We start from the raw sequence: 15,058 nt of genomic DNA on the forward strand, positions 1-15,058 counted from the left end.
GTTTTAATTCGATTTGGATATTCATTTTGGAATTTCCGTTCAGAATTACATATTTGGAAAAAAAATAATAATGTAAATTCAAAGAAGAATATTTTTAAAAGAATTTTTAATTTATAATTTAATAATCTATCTTTCAAGCCAAATTTTCAATTATAGCTAGCCTAGCACCTTTGCATTTAGCCATTCCCAAAAGCGAGAGTTGGCAGCACTGTTTGCAACACTGGCCACGACAGCTCACCAAATTAGCTGCTCTGCTGTGATTTTGTTTTACAATTTTCGTTTAAATTTTTACATTTTTGTTTACGGCGGATAGCGCGGTGCGAGCAAAGTGCGCAGTTTCCATGCAAAAGTGCAGTACGGCAGCAATCGCACACACGAAGAACGGCACGCCAAGCGAAAACGAGTTCGACGTCTTGTTGTAGTTGGATTTTCCAGCCACTTTTCGACGAGATTGTGTGAAAAATTCCGTAGCATTCAATAGCTCCAAAATGGTGGATAAGTTCATCAGCATGTGGAAAGTGCGCGAATTGGCGGACAAGGTGTAAGTGATCAGGAGTATTTCCATTTGGTATTTGCAATGGAATGTGTGTATAACATTCCCCTTGTAGGCAAAGTGAACGTAGAGACTCCCACGCCCCAACTTCCCGAAATCCCTGATTTCCCGCCACGCCCCCTACTCCCCATACGTCTTTACACTTGTATATCCTGCTGAAATCCTTCCTTTTTCAAAGGAATATCTCATTAATGGATGCACTGCATCGGGGTGCTGGATTAGGTTCAGTTTTTTACCTGTTTTCAAGGTTGTTCGTAATTCCAAACGAGCTTTACCAACACCAACACCGCATTCCGATATGGATATCCATGTGTGTATGTGTGCGTGGGGCTTTATCAAGAAACAATTTGTTTGCTTTCGACTGCCCAAATATAACAAAATGTTTCCACCTGTGTTAACACTTCCACTTCCAGGCTTTCCAGTGAAATGGGTGTTTCTGTTTCGCCATCGAATTATTAATTACGGCTGCCCCCTTTCACCAGCCCCAATTATGGGGGTGCTGGTTCCTAAAAAGGTGGCTATTGTTCCACTAATTCCAAGTCAATGGAGTTCCAATAGTGAGCTCGCAAATCATTAAGTTAAGTGCAGTTGATATTCGGGAAACGAGTTCGCTGTTCCTAGGGCTTATCGCCAACTGATAAGAAACAACTAGCTGGCCCAGTTGCGACAATTAGCCCTCTTCCATCACGTTTCGAACGTCTATCAACGTCTCAGCGAAGTCGTATTACTAACTTATCTCTATCTGGGGGCATTGTAAAGGCGCATTGTCACACACCGTTTATTTTAAGATACCAGTTCTGATTAACTGGCGCTATATCTATTTGATTATCAACACTCAATTGAATTTATCAATGTGCCAAGTCTATAAGCCCTGTTTAAGTTTACAGGGAGCTCACGATAATATTATTGATTAAGGGTAGGCCTGCCTATCAATATTATAAGATTAGATAAATATGATTTTAAGATAACTTTAATCACCGAAAGATGATTTTCTGGTTTTAAAAAGATCGGTAAAATATTATTGTCTATTAATTCTATTAGATCAGAGATAAATTAAAGAATTGTTTAATTATTTAAAAGCATTATTAGAAATCAGGGCTATTTACATATATACTAGATATATTATTTTCACCATTTTAACGCCATCCAAATCCTCTTGCAAATTAGATAAATATGATTTTAAGACAATTTTAATCACCCAATTATTTCCTTATAATATTAAATTTACCAAAAAGATTGTGATCCGAAAGATGATTTTCTAGTTGATATGTTATTAGCAACTAACTAACTAACTCAATGATTTAAAAGCACCATTAGAAATCAGGGCTATTTACATATCTACTACATATATTATCTTCACCATTTTAACGCCATATAAATCCTCTTGCAGCACCAATGTCGTGATGAACTACACGGAGACGGAGGGCAAGGTGCGGGAGGCTACCAACGATGATCCCTGGGGGCCCACGGGACCCCTCATGCAGGAGTTGGCCTACTCCACCTTCTCCTATGAAACCTTTCCCGAGGTGATGTCCATGCTGTGGAAGCGCATGTTGCAAGACAACAAAACCAACTGGCGACGCACCTACAAGGTAAGTGATTAAATTCAAATGAAAGTAATAAATTTAGAAATAACGAATATTCCCCATTTACAGAGCCTCCTCCTGCTGAACTATTTGGTGCGGAATGGCTCCGAGCGCGTGGTTACCTCCTCCCGGGAGCACATCTACGATCTGCGCTCGCTGGAGAACTACACGTTCACCGACGAGGGCGGCAAGGATCAGGGTATTAACGTTAGGCATAAGGTACGAGAGCTTATAGACTTTATTCAGGACGACGATCGGTTGCGGGAGGAGCGCAAGAAGGCGAAGAAGAACAAGGACAAGTATATCGGCATGAGCAGCGATGCCATGGGCATGCGGAGCGGAGGCTACAGCGGATATAGTGGTGGGTCCGGAGGAGGCGGCGGTAGCGGTGGCTATAACGATGGTGACTACTCAAGTCGCTCTAGTCGTGGAGACAATTGGTGTAAGTTCAAGATAAACCTATATTTACAATTATATCTTTTAAAATTTGATTCCATCTGCAGACTCCGACAAGAACGCCGATAAGGATCGGTATGAGGATGATGATACTCACTACGATGGAGAGCGCGAGGGATCCGACAGCGACTCACCCAGTCCAAGGCAAGTGTTTGGTTTACCTCCATTTAAACAGCCTTACTAATTACAGTTTCATCTTCTCTACAGACGTAACTATCGCTACAATGACCGCGCAAGTCCCGCCGAGGTGGCCAGCGAGGCCAAGCCCTCCAGCCTCAACATGAACATTCGCCCGAAGAGCGTCAGTTCGCCGGTTTCCAAGCAGCCCACCTCAACGGTGTCCGCCAAGCCGGCGCTGTCCCAGAAGAAGATTGATCTGGGTGCGGCGGCCAACTTTGGAAAGCCAGCTCCCGGCGGCGCTGCTGGCATTCACTCGCCAACTCACCGCGACACTCCCACCAGCGTGGATCTAATGGGCGGCGGCTCGCCATCACCGTCCACCTCCAAAACGGCCAACAATAATACGCAAAGCAATAACAACGATCTGCTGGACGATCTGTTCAAGACCTGCTCGCCACCGCCGGCGCAGGAGAAGACCCTGAACAGTGCCGCTGTGATTGTGGACGAAGATGATGACTTTAATCCGCGTGCAAGCGATGCTAGCCAGCAGGAATTCGGAGACTTTGCCGCTGCCTTTGGAGGAGCGGCGACCAGCGAGCCCCCCTCAACGGGCCTGATTCCGGCTGCCAACGATGAGTTCGCCGACTTTGCTGCATTCCAAGGATCGACGACGTCGACCTCCGCTCTGGACGGGAATCTGCTGAAGACGGCCACGCCGGCAAACGATTCCTTTGACCTGTTCAACGCTGCTCCCGCGTCGACGGCGGCGGCCACAACGGCCACAGATCTCCTGGCGGGCTTGGGCGATCTGTCCATTCACCAAAGCATGCCCATGGGTGAGTTGGAGTTCGGTTTACGTAGCTTAACTTAGTCTTAACTTTGAACTAGGATTAGGATTAGGATTAGGATTAGAGTAATTGTCATGACGTATTTAGGAATTGCTGCATGAAGGCGCGCCTCCCGAGCTTGACTAGAGCCATCTATCTCTACCTCGAGCTCCCCAGCCCCACACAAAGATACACTATCACCTCCTTCCACACACATAAACGGCAACATATTCCAATCGGATGCACTCGTTCTCTTCTCGTTCTCTCTCGCAGCTGTCGAAGAGCAGTTGGAAACGCCTTCTCCGCCGCCACCGCCGCCGCCAGAGGCAGTGCGTCTGGCTTTGGCCAGGGCTCAGAGGCTGCTGCGTGACTTGGAGCAGGTTCAGAGCGCTTCAGCTGCCTCCCAAGTGGCGGGTATTTTGAGGGAACTGCATGATACCAACGCACTGCCCGGATTTGCTACCCCCGAGCAGTTGGTGGGCCTCGATCGACAGACCTGCGACTGGAGTTTGCTGGCCAATGGAGAGTATGCGGCGTTGCTCAACCAATTGGTAGAGCTTTTCAGCCAGGATTGGCCCGAACCCTCGCGGGATGTGGATGTCCTGAACCTGCTGAAACTCGATCACAGCTTTGATTATGTGCGCGTTGCCTTTGAGACGCTTCAGGGAAGATTGGATCAGTTTCCCGGTACTATAACGTCTTTGCTGGAAGCCATGCTGAAGGATGAGGGTCTGGTTTCCATCGCCCTGCTGCATATTTCCCGCCAGAGAGGTTCCTTGATGCAGCGCTTTGCCGGGACTATCAAATTAATGCCCGAGAGGCGCGTAGAGGAGCTGGATGCCCAGGTGAAGGGGTTCTTTCAACTGCTCATCGGTCTGCCGGCCCAGGTGGCCAATCGTCTGGGACGAAAGCTGCCGGAGATGTTTGCCCCTGTTTCTTATCAGCAGCTTCTACTGCGCCAGTGGCTGAAGTCCTTGTACTTTGTGCTGCAGTGTGAGGATAGCGGGGAATACTTTGATTTGGAACCGTACTCCTGGCTTTTGTCACAGCTTGTGAACCTAATTAACGATGTCCCGACTTTGGAGAGTTTCCTGCGGGTGCTTAAAGACTACGCCGTGGCTCCCAGAGGAAGAAAGGTGGTGCATACCATAATGAGGGAACTGGATCCTGCTGCTTGCCTGAAAACAGCTCAATCGGCCCTTTCTGCGGAGCTAAATCTCTACGTTCTCATAGGCGCTTCTGCCTTGGAAGCTCCTCACTGGAAGCACTGCCTGCTGCAGAAGTTGCCACTCCAACGGACACCAGTGGAAAACAAGCAGCTTACAACATTGGCGAGTTATCTGAATGTGGTGGCTCCTGCTCAACTGCAGGTGCTCTTCAATCAGTTGCTGGGAATCTGGTCTAAGCGCATCTCCTTGCACAAGCTGAGCAGCCAGGAGCACTTGGCCATATCCAAATTGCTCGTTTTGGCTGGGAAGTGCCTCTGCCGAAATCTTGAAATGGATCTGGACACCAAGCGTCAGCTGCACGACGGACTCAGCAACCATTTGCAGTCCCCAGATGCCCTCCAGCGACATGTGGGCATGAAGACAGTGGAGCTAATATTCAATTTTATGGCTTTGCCTGAAACAAAAGAGGACGATCGTCTACGTTTTGATTACGAGACTTTGAAGGATACATTGCAGTGGCACATCTTCGAGGAGTTCGATGAGTTGGCTCGTTTTGATAGCCCCAGCAAGTCTAAGCTGGATGAGAAGCCCAATGAGGATCAGGTGAAACAATTAGAGTCACATCTCAGGGACTTTATGAGTTCTTCAGAAGATAGGGAGGAAAACTATGGCCAGAATATCGAAATTAAAGCAAAGCCAACTGGCAAGACAGAGAATATTAGAATGCAGCTGGACTCGGATGACGATGAGCCGCTGGACGAAGACGATGATGATGATTTGAAGCCCTACGACATGTCCAATGATATAACCAGCACCCTTGAGCAGCGCCCGAAATTCGTTATGGACTTGTTGCAGCTGCTTCGAACTAAGGTGGAGAATTATCAGGTGTTTGAAGGAGCCTTGGGCACGGCGGAGCAGCTCATCCGAGGACAGCTGGCCAGGCATGACACCCAGTTGGCCCTGGATCTGCTCCAGCTTTTTCTGGTCATGGAAATGCAGTTCTACTACGAGCACTTTGAGCGTACTCAGTTCAAGTGTTGTGTGGCCATTTGCGTGGCACATCCTGGTCCCTGTGCCGAGTACTTGTGCCGCCAGTTCCACACGGATAACACTTCTTACGCAGCCAGTGTGCGTATCTTAATCCTCCAGGTGCTGGCAGCGGCGGCCAAAGAACTTTCAGGCGATGATAGCAAGAAAGATGAGTATGAAATCCTGGATATTGTGCCGCCGGCAGCCAAGCAGCCGCGAAAGTTTGAGCTTCAGCAGGAGGAGGAGAGTCCTGCCGCTCGGCTGGCCGCTGCCCAAAGGATCATTCGCGAACGACTGCGGGCCAAGACCAAAAGGTATTTCAGCAAGCCAAAGTCAGGGGATCGAATGGAAAGAGCCAATCCCTTCCACCCGGTGGCCGGTACCTTTTTCTTCAGTTTGGTTAGAGGTCAGCGGACACGGCAGATGCTGTTCGTCAAGTACGAGAACATATCTCACGACATCGACACCCAGTTGCTGGTAAATCTGCTGTACACGCTCTCCGTGCTGGTCATGTGCTCCCAGAACTGTCCACTGTTGCCGGCGATGACGCGCGAGATCTTCGATTTGTGCGCCTTTGTGCGATTTAATGCCGAGGCCCGCGTCCGTGCGGCCACTCTGCAGCTAATAGGGATCGCCCTGGTCACCACACCGAGCCATGTCCTTGGCCAACACTTTGCCGAGTCGCTGAACGAGCTGCAGCGTTGGCTGGAGGACTTTATCAGATCGCCCCTTGTGGGCGGGGAGACTTCAGAGGAGTGCCGAGACCTGGCCCAAAGCATTCTGGACACCTGCTACAAGCTATTCGATTCAGCCGCCATGGAACAAGCTGCCTAGCTGAGCCATTTTAAGATATTTTTATGAATTTGAAAACTTATCTTAACCTAAGAGATCTTATTAATAACTGTATTCAAAATACATAAAGCTTATCTGTTATTAAAGAAAAAAATAATGTAGTTGAAGTATGAATTATGTACTTTCATACATTAAATGTGAAATAACAGTTTTACTTTCATACAATCCCTTGCGATTTTCCCTTCATTTTTATATTTTAAATTAAAATATTCCACCCATCCAAACACACAAACATTGAACACTGTGTCCTTAAACATTTCATTAACATTTTAAAACTCTATTTATATTTATAGACTCCAAAGGGAGATTTGTTAGATATAAGAAATAGTTCGAGAAGTTATTGTTTATGTACTTCTCAACCTCCATTGTATTGCAGGTATACATATACGGATTAACTTAATTTAAACTACTTTCTTTTGTTTATTTGATTTTTCTCCCACTGCATATTTGTATTGCAAACCACACACACATCGGATCCGATTTTATTTCTCAAATATATATATGTACTTAATTATGGTGAATTGAAAAGCATTTCTCAATATTCCGGGCATTGTGCGGCCACCGCAGCCGCGGACTCATTAGGTAAACCAACCCCAATAAAACCGTAATAAGCGCAGTAGCCAAATAATACAGATACCAACCTATTCTTTGACTATGTAATTGCACTTGATTTGCTGCGCAAACGCTTCCGAGTAGCCCCCACCTCATTAGCCGATCACCAAGTAGCCGCATTTGCAATTCTATCGAAGCCACACATTCAAAACAGCTTTTTGTGATACCAAAATGAAAACCGAAAGTGGAAAATCGACTAACAATATTACTGCCTTTGTTTTTTCCAGACAATATGCTGCCTCCCATTGCCGCCGTCACGGGCAACAATCTGCTCCAGCCCATGTCGTTGACTAATAATAATAATAATAATACCAACGGGGGCGCAGCCACCAACGCCTCGAGTGTCCAGCCCACCAATGTGGGGGCCACCTGGTCGGGCGACCTGAAGGGCGGCAAGATGAACATCGACCTGGACAACCTGCTGATGAGCAAGTCGGGCAAACCGAGTGCCCCGGCTCCGTCGATGAACGCCCTGAAGACCCATAGTCCGGCCAAGGCCCCGCTGAATGTGCAGACAGGTGGCGGCGGATTCCCCGGACTGTCGCCCATGACCAGTCCCAATATATTTGGGGCTTCGGCGCCTCAGCAGAGCATTCCACAAAACCAATCAGCATTTGCCAACTTTGGAGCGTTCCAGCAGCAGCAGCAGAATCACAGCAATAATAACAATAACAGCTCGTCGGCCTTCGACTTGTTTCAATGATATTGTCTAGACTAATTCCACCCTTGATTACCTACTCCCCGAAATTTCCACTCTCACATTCACATTTCCACGATCGCCGAACTTGTCAGTTTTATATATTATTTACGTTTCCCTTATTCTTATCTCCCTTGCTGTACAAAGTTTGCGAAGCGTGCAATTTGTTGCTAAATTTATTGTTAAAAGAGTTTCCCCCGATGCAGTTCTCGGATCACACCCATGAATTCCACATCCGTCCTGATTGTCCACTCGGAATTTGAAAGTCGAAACGTCGTCATCAAATGCAATACAGAGTAGTTGAATAATGGTTGTACTGAACGGATTTGTTGGCACAACGCGCGGACGGACGGCTGAGCGATCCATCATTGAAATTGTTAAACAAAATACTACAAATAATGAAATCAAACAATTTTAGCAATAGTTAACGTTACGATGTGTCTGTATATAAATTGAATGTAAAACAAATATGAAATATAAAAGAAGTGAAAACAATAATTAAAGCAGTGCTACTCATTTAAAACCAGAGAGAACGCTATAGTCGGGTTGGTGTCCCGACTATCTAATACCCATCACTCAGCTAAAGGGAGTGCGAGGGAGATGGATGTATAAAACATTTTGATTGCGCATAACTTTTTAATGAATGGTCCGATTTAAAAAATGTCTTCTACATTTCGATAGGTAGTTATAAACACTATAAAATTGCATTTATACATTTTTAAAATCTTAAAAGATGTGGCTGCCAGACGCTTTAAAATCGTTTGTGGGCTTTAAGGGGGCGTGGCGCTCGGCTGAAACAAACTTGCTTGCAAACTTAAGCCAAAGAATATGTGTGGGAAATCTTAACCTTCTAGCTTTTGTAGTTTCCGAGATCTCAGCGTTCAAACGGACGGACATGGCTAGATCGACTCGGCTTGTGACCCTGATCAAGAATATGTATACTTTATATGGTCGGAAACGCTTCCTTCTCCCTGTTACATACTTTTGCTCGAATACAATATATTCTTTTACTCAACGAGTAACGGGTATACAAATCAAAACACAATCTAATTTCCGGGGGACTACCCTCCAAAGTATATGTATGTTTATTAAAATTGAATTGGGATCCATTGGGGTCAAAGAAAATACAAAAGAAGCATGTAAAGTAAAAGGTAATAGTTTGAACTAACACTAGGCTGAATGTAATGGAGACTATTTACGCCACCACGGCTTCCTTGTTTTTGTTCTTCTTTTTCTTCTTCTTCTTTGGCTCTCCATCATCGTTTCCATTGCCATTTTCTGCCTCGGCGGCTGCTCCATTTCCATTGCTGGCGCCACCATTGGCCTCGCCATCATCCTCCGCCGCCCGCTTCTTCTTCTTGTTCTTCTTTTTCTCGGACTGAGGAGTGGCTGCCGCCTCCTGGCCAGCTGCCTCGATGGCCTCCTTCATTACTTCGATGTTCTTGCGCGGCACATCGCCGGACTCGTAGAACTTGAGGCGATCCTCGACCTGCTGCTTCAGCGTGTCGCCAAACACACTGGTCGGCTGCTCCAGGAAGCAATCGATGCGCGACGCGATGGAGCACTTGTTGGCCAGGAATCGGGAAATGCGACCCTTGTTCTTCAGGCCAGCGCGACCGATGAACGAGGAGTGATAGATAAGACCGTACTTGGGCGTATTGGAGCGGGTCTTGAGGGCACGGAAAAGCGCCTTTTCGGCACCCAGAATTTGTACCGTCGATGCGGGATACTTGGCCAGATTGGTCAGGCTGCCGGCATGCGAAATCAGGCGAGCACCGACCTGATCGCCAATCAAGGACTGCAGATTGGGCGCCACCAGGTTCATCTTGTTGTGCAAGTACGTGGACAGCTTCTTCCGGTACTCGGACAGCTTGACAACGCGCTCGGCGAACAGCTCAATGTTCATCAGATCCACAATGGAGATGTCCATGCCCATGGACATCTTGGCGGCATCGATGATGGCCTGAGCCTTGGCCGAGTCCATGACGATCTTCTCCAGATCCTCCAGCTGGTCTTGCGTGAGGTTCTTGCGATCCTTGATGAACTTGGCCGACTTGGCGAACATGTAGTTGTCGGGCACAATTTTGACCAGCTCTGGGAAGTGGTAAGAGTACCACTCGCGTATGCGCATGGAGAAGGTGTTCACGTCCTTGTCCAGCTGATCCAGCAGGGCAATCGACTGGATGATCATGTTGTCGGAACGGTGGACATTAAACTTGACCTTGGCACGCGAGTAGCTGTGGCCCAGACCCAGCTGAGCAACGCCCGCTGACTTGTCGGTGAATCCTGCAGGAAATAGAGGATAAGATTAGATTAGAGAGGGTTTTTTCTGAAGAGAAACTAACTCACCCTTGACCAGCTTGGCGAAATGGAATCGCACGCCGCGCAGGATCTCAGGAACTACGCCAAAGTGACTGCACTGCACTCCAATGGCCTCAGTGATGGCTGCTCCCAGCTTGGCATCCGCAATGCCCAGGGTGCACTTCTTCTTCTTCAGCTTGGCGAAGAAGTCATCCAGGAAGGAGAGCAGATCCTGCGGCACAATGCCCTCGGAAATGGCATTGATGTTCTCCAGAGCGGCGATGGCCGTCTTGAAGGGCGCAAATCCGGCCAGCTTCACGATGGAATTGAACTTGGCGAGGTCCGTCACCGAGGACTCCACCTGGGGCAGGAACATGGACACCTCCTCGAACTCCTTGACGGAGAAGAGCGAGAAGCCCGCCGCATGCTCGTACAGCACGTACAGGGTCGACTGGAGGCGGGGGAAATGGAAAATGATCAGTTTGGTGCGGTGGCAAGCACATGTGTTTTGGGTGCTCCGCCAGTTTAGGTTAGTTTTCGTCGGGAAAGCATTTTATTTCTACCGGCATTCCAAGGAGCACCTAAAGGTATGTGGGTAAGTACCAAATATTTACCATATTTATGCCGAATAAATGCCGTTTTTATATAGAATTACGCAGTTTTATCCACCCACGATGCTGCCACAGTTGTTTTTTCCACGTGCTACTCGAAAGTATGACCCTAGCCAGCGTGCTTGGGAATGTCAAAGACATACCAGAAAAAATACCAGAGTACCGTACTCCATTATTTCAACAGGCTGGCCACGTTGATGGCCTGATAACCTGTCGCGTTGTCCCTCTCGCACCTTCAGCAACTGTCTCTGTGTGTGATTTTTATTTATAACAATTTTTGCGTTTATAAACACAACAGAAGTACATAGTTGGCTCGGCCCACTTCCTGGAATCGCTCGCATCAGCTGTTGGGCTCCGGCACTAGCTCACTGACCAGACCGCCCAACTGGAGGCCAGAGACCATCGTTCGTCCATTTCCATTTCCATTTCCCAGTTGTCCAGAGAAAGAAACCTGCTGCGAGTTCCAGCCACTTTTGTTGATTATTTTCACCGTTAATTGCGTGGAAATCGGCCGAATAAAGCTGCTGACACGTCACAGGAGCGCCGGAAAAGCGGTGTGGCACTCGCCGGAAAAGTCAACGCATAGGAAAATTCCATTGGAGGCCCAGTGAAAGGCGGAGAGCATCAACTGCATGCCATGGACTTCTTGTTGTAAGTTCTCGGGGGCAAAAAGGAGCAACAGAGTGCGTCAACTGCAGTCGCAGGGAGCACAAAGAAAGCTCGGATCACCCCGCCCCCATTTCCGACTTGCCGGCTTTGTTTCCCCTTTTCGGGGTGCTGTCCCCAACTCCTGTACAGTGGAACTTCCCTAACTCAATCGGGGGTGTTTAGGATTTCAACCGAAATCTAAGGGGATACCCCGTTCTCACTGTCCCAAAAATGTTACCATTTTTAATGCATTTTGAACTTTAAAAAATGTTTAATTGTAAAAATTTTATATTCCACAAACAAAAGTTTGGGATTAAATGCTTTAAAAAATGTTTAATTGTAAAAATCTGTCCCCCAGACAATTTTTAAAGGGAATCCCCGTTCTCACTGTCTTAAAAATGTTACGATTTTTAATGTATTTTAAGCTATACAAAATGTTAAATTGTTAGAATATATTCTTTGGGATCAAATTCCCATTGCATTTACAGAAGTTCTACTGTACTCTTGTTTAGGGTTGTTGGGGCCGCGACTTATTGCCCTTCTCTCTCCACAGCGGTTCCCGTTCCAGCAAGACCTTCAAGCCCAAGAAGAACATCCCGGAGGGCACCCACCAGTATGATCTCATGAAGCACGCGGCAGCCACTCTGGGATCGGGAAACCTGCGCAATGCGGTGGCCCTGCCGGATGGCGAGGATCTCAACGAGTGGGTGGCGGTCAACAGTGAGTATTGTATAGAATACCCCTTTAAAAATGCTATTCTAATGCCCAATCCCCCGCAGCCGTGGACTTCTTCAACCAGATCAACATGCTGTACGGCACCATCACCGAGTTTTGCACCGAGGAGACCTGTGGCATCATGTCGGCTGGCCCGAAATACGAATACCACTGGGCCGACGGCTTGACCGTGAAGAAGCCCATCAAGTGCAGCGCCCCCAAGTACATTGACTATCTGATGACCTGGGTGCAGGACCAGCTGGACGACGAGACCCTGTTCCCCTCCAAGATCGGCGTGCCGTTTCCAAAGAACTTTCACTCCTCCGCCAAGACCATACTGAAGCGTCTGTTCCGCGTGTACGCGCACATCTACCACCAGCACTTCACAGAGGTGGTGACGCTGGGCGAGGAGGCCCATCTCAACACGTCCTTCAAGCACTTCATCTTCTTCGTGCAGGAGTTCAATCTGATCGAGCGGCGCGAGCTGGCCCCGCTGCAGGAGCTGATCGACAAGCTGACGGCAAAGGACGAGCGGCAGATATAGGAATCACTGCAGAGAGGCGGGAGTTCCAGGGATTCCGGCGGCGATGGCGGTGGCCTGGGCTTGCAGTTGGACTTGTGATGGGAGCGCTCTGGCTTTAGTTAGTTACCGCCAATCCTTTTATGTTTCGTTCATTGCTTCTTGGGGTGCCTCCCACTAAAAAACAACACAAAAAAAAAACAAACAGCCGATCGGCGGAGTGAACCGAACTATAGCGGGCTAATTGCTGAATCAGAGCAACTACTATATTTTTATATGTGAATCGTAACTTTAAGGAGTATAAATCATATTTATATGTATATGTAAAGGAGAAAACAAAAAGCATCAGCAGCAACAGCAACAGCACGCCTTCAATCACTAACACATCCCGCTTTCGAGAAACATCCAATATTATGTTCACAAACTCTGCGTGTTCCCCTGTTTATCGTTTTTCTTTCTGTATGTATTGTATGTATTTATTACTATTAAACTATCGCAATATAGCTCGGAGTCGTCCAGCGGATCAAGCGATTTTGTAATGCAAACCCCAGCAATGTGAGGCGACGCTCGACAGCACCCAATAACTGATAATAATTGTAGACTTGATAAACATTTTTGATACGTTTTATACTAATAAAGAGAATATTATGAATAAAGGCAGCTCTCTTTTAGGTTTATCGTGCAATGACACTTTATTTGGAACGAAAAAAAAAAAAACAAAAAGATTAACATGATAAAAATACGCCTTTTGAAAAGGCTTATACTATTTAATTGCAGTTTAGTTGGGAATTGTGTGGTATTTATAGTACCCTTCCATAAAATATGACAAAACTGATATGCGCCTGTGTGCATTTGCGCATTGTAAATGTTTGCGACTAATCTATAGCATTCGGCTAATCGCCTTGTTATCACTGTCGCCACACTAACCCCAATCACTTGAGCTGGCTTTTGTATTTGTCTTGCTCTAAATAGAAATTGGCATTCTCCTCGACCAACTGTTTCCACTTCAGACTGAGTTCCTTATAGCCGAGTCCTTGGCCGCCTAGCTCCTTGGGCAATTGATCACAGATAACAGAGGTTCCCTCGCGTCGCACGAAAAGTCTTGATCTTATCTTGGGCGTCATGAATATTCTGTAAAGGGAACTTTACTTAGTTTCATTGGTTTTATTTTAGATATAGCATATTACCCACCTGAAGGTATTCAGAAAGAAGTTAACATGGCGCGGGGCGTTGGTAAACTCCAGTAACTTGGGCTGGCATGGATAGGCGGTCCAACTCTCCACAGACCTCTTGATAAGCTTGGGATTCATTTGAAGGGCATGACCCAGTTGGACGCCTTGCATGTCCAGAATCGCCACCATTCCGCGGGCACAAGTCTCGGGTTCAAGCTTAAGCAGCAGGTCCAATATCATTTTGCTGGTCTGGAATACAAAGGTCAAAGAATTACAAGGGAGCGAATATTTATAAGATATATAGACTATTTATATAAGCACGTATTTCCCTGACTCACCTTAAACACATTGTTCTGGCTATGGAGCTTGGGATCGTGGGCCGCTGTCCGGATCACCACCACCATCCTTTGTTCCGCATCCGCACCGATGGGTAGGAATACTCCCAGATTGAGTAGTTCCTGGATTTCGGGCAACTGGGGATCACGATTATCGAACCACTCGGTGCGTTCCGCTCGCATTTGGTAGAAGGTCTTCAGCTTCTTCTTTGTCCGCTCCACATCAAATTTTGAGGTTCTGAGAAAGAAGTGCAGGTTCTCGAAGGTGTTGCACCCGTTGATGTGCGGATTGGCCAAAAGCCAGTCGCTCAGCTCCTGGACCTGCGCTAAAACCCTTTCGGGGTCACCATCGTTGGTGGTGACCTGCCTCTTAGAACTGCTGCTGCGCGACCACATGGCGCTCTTTTGGCGACGACGACTGCTGGCAAACTAAAGCAATTGTTTATAAACAAATTGCGACACGAACAAGCTTTCCAAGCTTTTGCGCGTTCTCAGCGTTTTTTTTTAATCGCTCGATTCGTCAGCATTTCCCACTGACGGATTCTAAAAATACATAATTGCTGATCCATTGCAAGCTTAATTGTTGCGTTTTGGCTCAATTGGATTAATTTAATTCGAATTGATTGGCGAGAAGCGCTGACATTGTCGCCTTGTATTTTTAAGCTTACCGATTTCGATAGACGAGGAAACGCGAGCGTTAGAGAGGGCAACTTTGAATCAGCTTACATTTTATGCTAACCCGCTGTTAACTTCAACTTTGTAACGGTTTTGTGATCTTAACTCTTAGTAACTTGAAAAAATATATTAAAAAAGGCGTAATTGTAACAGCATTTCGCAAATCAAATTTATTTTGTAT

General features: G+C 46.9%; 4 protein-coding genes across 5 annotated transcripts; 2 read left to right on the forward strand and 2 right to left on the reverse strand.

The window, feature by feature from the left end:
- Positions 1–191: 191 nt before the first annotated feature.
- On the forward strand, positions 192–8,404 carry lqfR (clathrin interactor lqfR). Of its 2 annotated transcripts, none has more exons than XM_017152046.3 (6): positions 192–541; positions 1,944–2,145; positions 2,209–2,581; positions 2,643–2,739; positions 2,803–3,551; positions 3,816–7,120. In XM_017152046.3, the coding sequence occupies exons 1-6, from the start codon at positions 489–491 to the stop codon at positions 6,572–6,574; spliced, it is 4,233 nt and encodes a 1,410-aa protein (XP_017007535.2). In that variant the 5' UTR covers positions 192–488; the 3' UTR covers positions 6,575–7,120. The 2 variants fall into 2 exon arrangements, with proteins under 2 accessions (XP_017007535.2, XP_017007536.3); XM_017152047.3 differs by lacking the exon at positions 3,816–7,120 and adding an exon at positions 7,432–8,404 and having other exon boundaries at positions 200–541.
- Positions 8,405–8,951: 547 nt separating this feature from the next.
- Positions 8,952–10,958, reverse strand: Nop56 (Nop56 ribonucleoprotein). The gene is made up of 3 exons (XM_017152055.3): positions 10,817–10,958; positions 10,251–10,653; positions 8,952–10,187 (listed from the first exon to the last, which is right to left on the reverse strand). Exons 1-3 carry the CDS (start codon positions 10,817–10,819, stop codon positions 9,097–9,099), a joined length of 1,497 nt encoding a protein of 498 aa, XP_017007544.2. The 5' UTR covers positions 10,820–10,958; the 3' UTR covers positions 8,952–9,096.
- Positions 10,959–11,039: 81 nt separating this feature from the next.
- mats (MOB kinase activator-like 1) lies at positions 11,040–12,920 on the forward strand. The gene is made up of 3 exons (XM_017152057.3): positions 11,040–11,464; positions 12,015–12,181; positions 12,241–12,920. The coding sequence occupies exons 1-3, from the start codon at positions 11,451–11,453 to the stop codon at positions 12,717–12,719; spliced, it is 660 nt and encodes a 219-aa protein (XP_017007546.1). The 5' UTR covers positions 11,040–11,450; the 3' UTR covers positions 12,720–12,920.
- A 489-nt stretch (positions 12,921–13,409) lies between these two features.
- On the reverse strand, positions 13,410–14,637 carry pinta (prolonged depolarization afterpotential (PDA) is not apparent). Its single transcript, XM_017152056.3, has 3 exons — positions 14,206–14,637; positions 13,887–14,116; positions 13,410–13,826 (listed from the first exon to the last, which is right to left on the reverse strand). Exons 1-3 carry the CDS (start codon positions 14,596–14,598, stop codon positions 13,628–13,630), a joined length of 822 nt encoding a protein of 273 aa, XP_017007545.3. The 5' UTR covers positions 14,599–14,637; the 3' UTR covers positions 13,410–13,627.
- Positions 14,638–15,058: the final 421 nt, after the last annotated feature.

The sequence above is a fragment of the Drosophila takahashii genome, chromosome 3R (assembly GCF_030179915.1).
Source record: "Drosophila takahashii strain IR98-3 E-12201 chromosome 3R, DtakHiC1v2, whole genome shotgun sequence".
Lineage (NCBI taxonomy): Eukaryota > Metazoa > Arthropoda > Insecta > Diptera > Drosophilidae > Drosophila > Drosophila takahashii.

What these genes read in the sequence shown, in the direction of transcription:
- lqfR (XM_017152046.3), top strand. Translation starts at nt 489, where the DNA reads ATGGTGGATAAGTTCATCAGCATGTGGAAAGTGCGCGAATTGGCGGAC. An exon ending in CGCGAATTGGCGGACAAGGT is followed by an intron (nt 542 to 1,943) that starts GTAAGTGATCAG and finishes ATCCTCTTGCAG; the next exon opens with CACCAATGTCGTGATGAACT. An exon ending in ACTGGCGACGCACCTACAAG is followed by an intron (nt 2,146 to 2,208) that starts GTAAGTGATTAA and finishes CCCCATTTACAG; the next exon opens with AGCCTCCTCCTGCTGAACTA.
- Nop56 (XM_017152055.3), bottom strand. An exon ending in TTTCGCCAAGCTGGTCAAGG is followed by an intron (nt 10,188 to 10,250) that starts GTGAGTTAGTTT and finishes TATTTCCTGCAG; the next exon opens with GATTCACCGACAAGTCAGCG.
- mats (XM_017152057.3), top strand. An exon ending in CGAGTGGGTGGCGGTCAACA is followed by an intron (nt 12,182 to 12,240) that starts GTGAGTATTGTA and finishes AATCCCCCGCAG; the next exon opens with CCGTGGACTTCTTCAACCAG.
- pinta (XM_017152056.3), bottom strand. Translation starts at nt 14,598, where the DNA reads ATGTGGTCGCGCAGCAGCAGTTCTAAGAGGCAGGTCACCACCAACGAT. An exon ending in GCCAGAACAATGTGTTTAAG is followed by an intron (nt 14,117 to 14,205) that starts GTGAGTCAGGGA and finishes TTTGTATTCCAG; the next exon opens with ACCAGCAAAATGATATTGGA. An exon ending in TTCTTTCTGAATACCTTCAG is followed by an intron (nt 13,827 to 13,886) that starts GTGGGTAATATG and finishes TTCCCTTTACAG; the next exon opens with AATATTCATGACGCCCAAGA.